Below are 4,887 nucleotides of genomic sequence, written 5' to 3'. Positions count from 1 at the left end.
ATGCTCTTTGAAGAAGGCTTCCTCATTTTTTAGTGCTTCAGAAAGTGAAACCTTCTCTGTGATCTCCTTCTGACCCCTGCATTTGACCACCATGTAGCCCTTCTTCAGCGGGATGACTTCATTATGGACAATTTTAACCACGTTCTCTTCTGTGCCTTTGTCCACCAGGTCAGGTTTAGTCAAGATACCTGACAGAGAGAGATAGTGTTGGATTCCCCACCTTATCAGAAGACTGATAAGTTGTATTGATCACTGCAAGCTCCAGTCAGAGCTTGGTGCCAGTCATCAAATGTTGCCAACGTTGTTTGCTCAGCAGGAAAGGGATCTTTAACATGATCACAGATGTTTGCAGAAGAAATCCAGTGGATGTCAGAAATGTTTTGGAGACATATAAATGCAGCGTTTCACATTACTGGACATGTTTGTCTGGCAGTGATTGCTTGTACCCAGTCAGTTAAAATCCACAGGAATGCACTGTTTATTTAACAGTTCCTTCTTTCATTTTACTGTCAGTTGACATGTTACCTTTAAATGGTTTATATATAGCTGTCGCTCCATTCATTTATGCTTTTATCTTTAATAGTAATTCAGATGTACATGTTAAAACACTGCCTCAGATATCATTTTGCAGTGATTAAAGTAAGTGGATCCAACAGGTTTTTAACAAATTGGTCAAAAGTTTTAGAACACCCCCATTTTCCCAGGTATTTTTTGCAATTCAAGTAGTTCAGGTCCGATGAATGGTTAGAAAGGCCAGAGGTAAAAAAAAATAATAAAAAAGAGTAAGGTTAGCCAAAAAGGAAAAAAAGTACATTTCAGAATTATACAAAAAGGTCTTTTTTAGGGAACACAAAATGGTTTAACAATTTAAAGCTGTTCTGCAGCAATGGAAGTTGATCAAGCCTTGAAAGCTACTAATTCCTACATGTGTTCCAACTTTTCTGGATTACCTACAACCCCCTCTGTCTGCATAAAAGCAGTGTTGGAGCATGTCAAGGTGTCAGTGATTCCAGTTTCCTTCACCATCAAAAGGCACTCTGAAACTGGGGCAAACTCTGATAGGAAGAGGTCTGGCAGACCCAAAGCCAACTGAATTTGAGGACAGGTTTCTGAGAGTTAATAGCTTGTGTAACTTTGCTAAGACATCAGAATAAGACAAAGAGGCTTGCCTGGGCCATGAAACACCACCATTGGACTACTGTAGACAGGAAGATGGTATTATAGATTGATGAATCAAAATTTGAAATCTGTTGCTCATCACGCAGGATCCTTGTACACCGTCAAGTAGGTGAAAGGATGGTTCCACAGTGTGTGGCATCACCTGCCAAACATGGAGGAGGAAGTGTGACGGTCTGGGGCTGTTTTGATGGATCCAGGGTCGGTGACTTGTACAGACTGAGAGGCACCCTGAACTAAAACAGCTACCTTAGCATTCTTCAGTACCATGCAATACCCTTTTGTATGTGTCCAGTTGGTCAGGGGTTCATCCTACAGCAAGATCATGACCCAAAACATAAGTCCAAACTATGCCATAACTACCTCAGGAAAAGAACTTTGATGAGTCAACGGTTTAGAATAAATGATTGTCTATAAATTTATGCCATGATTTCTTCTCCAATTGCATATTTGGACTTAGTTTTAATTTCAGGGTGCAATGAGACATTAAACTGCATAATTTTAATAAATATTTTTCATAATTATAAATTGGAAAAAGTGGGGTGTCCTAAAACTTTTGACCGGTAATGTAGGTTCAAGATTAGGACCACAAAATCTTCATGCAAATCAGAGATGGTCAAACAGAAGGCCTGTATTGACTAAAGATGGAATGACCAATAGAAAAAACATGTATTTCCTTCTGAAAGTCTCTCTCAATAAGTTGCTGTCCTGTTTTTAACTTGTTCCTCTTGAATATTAGTGTACCTGAGTCAAATTTGGAGGCTCAGTTTTTATACCTGCTTTTTCTTTTCTGCCCAAATTTTCTATTGAATTACCAACAGGGCTTTGCCATGACCACTACAACTTGTACTAAAGTGATTTGGCCACAACTTTGGAAATGTGCATGGGGTGATTGCCTGTGTGGAAGAGCAATCTGTGGCCCTTCTCCAACTTCCAGGCTGATGTGTTACATTTGTAGTTCACTGCATCCATATGATGTTAATCACTTGGCAGCAGAAACAGAATCCAAAGTAAAGAAACTAAATGACTTAAGAGAGACACTTGCTTACCCAAAGTCCTCTCTCCATCAGGATCCACCAGCTTAGCCATATTCAAAGCCTCTGTAGTTGCAATGTCCACGTTGCATGGAACAACCACCAGGTTGATAGTTTCTTGTTTACTGATGACAGTCTGGATCATAGTTTTAATCTGAAAGTATCCATTCAAAATAAAGTATAAAGATTAAAAATATTGTTTCATAAATTGCATAAATGCAGTTATGAACAATACAACCAAATAACTGATGTAAGCAGGAATGTCCAGATAAAGTAGCAAACTCATAACAATAAATACATATAATACCAAAAACCAGCAGTCACACTGGTGTGTCAGTGTTGTCCCTTTTTAACACTAACATGCCAATGCCTATCAAACTCTGGGTTTGTGCTTCACTGGATGAAATTTCTACCAAAGAAATGGCCTTAAAATTGTGAGGGAGACTAAGGTATCATACCTTATCACCAATGTCTGCCGACTGCCCATCTACAGCCACCCGGGCAATGCCAGGCAGGTCGATGAGAGTAAGGTCTGGAACATCCGGGGAGGCAATCTCCAGACTGATGAGCTCACTGCTGATCCCCGTATCATTCCCGATCAATTTAAGTTGAGCTAAAGAGCGAATATGGTGTCACGTATGCCCAAGCAACACATTTAACTTGCCTACTTTGTGCTTCCACCTTTTACGTGGTTTTTAGTAGTGACATGAAAGAATTATGTAGACTCACCTTCTCGAATCATTTTCTCGACGAGTGCAGGCTCTTTTATCTTTTCTTCAAAGTCGCGGTAGCTTATCTTTCCATACCACGCCTCTCCTTCCTTCTTTCTCATCATCTTCAGTTCCAGTGGACATCTTGTCACAATACCTGTGTTTTAAAACATGTGAGGGTCAGACAATTCCTCTCTCTCTTTTTTGGACAAATTAATGAACGATTTCCGATGTTTTCTATTATGACATTTAGCCTCCCGTGATTTTGGTGATACAAATATGTAAAAGGTTGTTTTTTTTCTAGTTGAAGTCTAATGCTCTGATAGACGCTTTGATTTGTACAAGATCAGGGGAGAATCCATCTTGCCGAAATGCTTTCAGCCAGAGTGATTTGGACTAATCAGCTTCCTGTGAGCATTCTGTTTTCCAGCCATGCTTCACCCTTTAAAATAAACCGTTTTTAACAACAGAGGGGAGGTCATGGACAGAAGGGAGGAGCTGCTTTAACAGCAAGCAGCTCCTAACCTAACCAGGTGGTTTAGATTCCTAAAACTAAAATCATAAATGTAACTGAAAAGAAAGCTTAAAGTTTCTGGCAGAAAACTCCTAGGCTAAACTTTTTCCATTAGTCTGAAGCAGAGGAGTTTCTCTACCAAAGGTGAAACTGAGCAAGGTTAGCTTGAAACAGAGCTGCACTTTGTTCAGCATTAACGAGTTTGCAGGTTCAGACTAGTTTTTTCTGTGCTCTCCATTTCCTTCCGTCCTTTGACTTGTTTGAAACTTCAATTTATGAGAAATAGGCCCCAAACCCAGACCAACTTCCTTCCTCTACAACTCATACACACACACGCACACACACATATGTTTTCATATCTTAGTAATGATGGTTTATTTGATCCAATTGATATTTGTTCTTATGGATCACCAGCAACACTTCAGCTGAAAATCTGTCACATTTGTAATTTTAGTTTAAATGTACCATTATGTACATTAAAAAAAATTCAAAATAACAAAACAAAGTCATGAAATTGTCAACTCAAAGTTCAAACCCTGTTCTAGTTATTTTAATGAAATAAAGTAATATATCGTGTCATTAAATTAATCAAGTCATTAAATATAGATTTTAAGGAACAGGCTAGTTGCCAAAGAATGTGCTTTGCTGCCTGATACATGCCCTGCAGCACCCCCACCTCTCTGCCAGTCTTGATACAGTTCCACTGTATGCTTCACTTTGACACTTCTAATGTACGGAAAGTTTCTGAGCTGGAAATAAGACAACTCACCGCTGCCTCTCGGCAGTGCCACCCCGGACAGCGCCTCCAACACAGAGCTCTTCCCCGAGCTTTGGTCTCCAATCACGGCGATAGCAGGCAGTGCCAGGTCCTTCTCTACACCGAGAGAGCGGAGAGAGTCAATGAGGTCGATGAGGGGACGGACCTTCTCATCATACTGCTGGTTCAGAGTGCTCATGCTGGTCTCAGCTTGTCTTACGACAAAAATAACAATTAAAAATGGACAAAGTGATAACATGCTTCGTGAAAAGCAGACCGTGGGTTGGAAGAGAAAGAAAAAGTGATGTGTTTTGTTTCACTTTCTGTACCCCATGGGTTTTTTTTTTCATTCAAAAATACAGGAAGCAGCAACAGATGGCATGTCCCTTATTAAGCGGTCACACTTCTTCCTTTAATTCCAGGACTTTCACAAAGTGCATTAACCGTTCAGAAACGACAGCACGACATGCACTGTCCCCCAATTTCAGAGGCTCAAAAGTACCTTTGACACCCTGATATGATTTTAAATGAAATCATTGTGTTTAAAACTTTGATGAAAATCTTTGGCAGTCAGTGACTGACTGAAGTCTAAATGCTCTGCTGGATTTTCGGGCTGTGTGTGTGTGTGTGTGTGTGTGTGTGTGTGTGTGTGTGTGTGTGTGTGTGTGTCTCTGCTTCAGTTTTGTTTTTAGTAAC

The 4,887-nt window shown here is 40.0% G+C and overlaps 1 protein-coding gene across 1 annotated transcript; it reads right to left on the bottom strand.

Moving 5' to 3' along the window:
• Window positions 1–6: 6 nt before the first annotated feature.
• LOC102289621 (interferon-induced GTP-binding protein Mx) lies at window positions 7–4,508 on the bottom strand (the record flags this gene model as incomplete). The annotated part of the gene is made up of 5 exons (XM_005953391.3): window positions 4,204–4,508; window positions 2,940–3,077; window positions 2,669–2,823; window positions 2,226–2,364; window positions 7–188 (listed from the first exon to the last, which is right to left on the bottom strand). Coding segments are annotated over exons 1-5 (861 nt in total), but the record flags the coding sequence as incomplete, so codon positions are not given.
• Window positions 4,509–4,887: the final 379 nt, after the last annotated feature.

The sequence above is a fragment of the Haplochromis burtoni genome, unplaced genomic scaffold (assembly GCF_018398535.1).
Source record: "Haplochromis burtoni strain Fernald_Lab_line unplaced genomic scaffold, NCSU_Asbu1 Contig_2178, whole genome shotgun sequence".
NCBI classification, from domain to species: domain Eukaryota; kingdom Metazoa; phylum Chordata; class Actinopteri; order Cichliformes; family Cichlidae; genus Haplochromis; species Haplochromis burtoni.
Note: the sequence above shows the minus strand (reverse complement) of the source record. Positions and strands in the feature narration are given on the sequence as shown.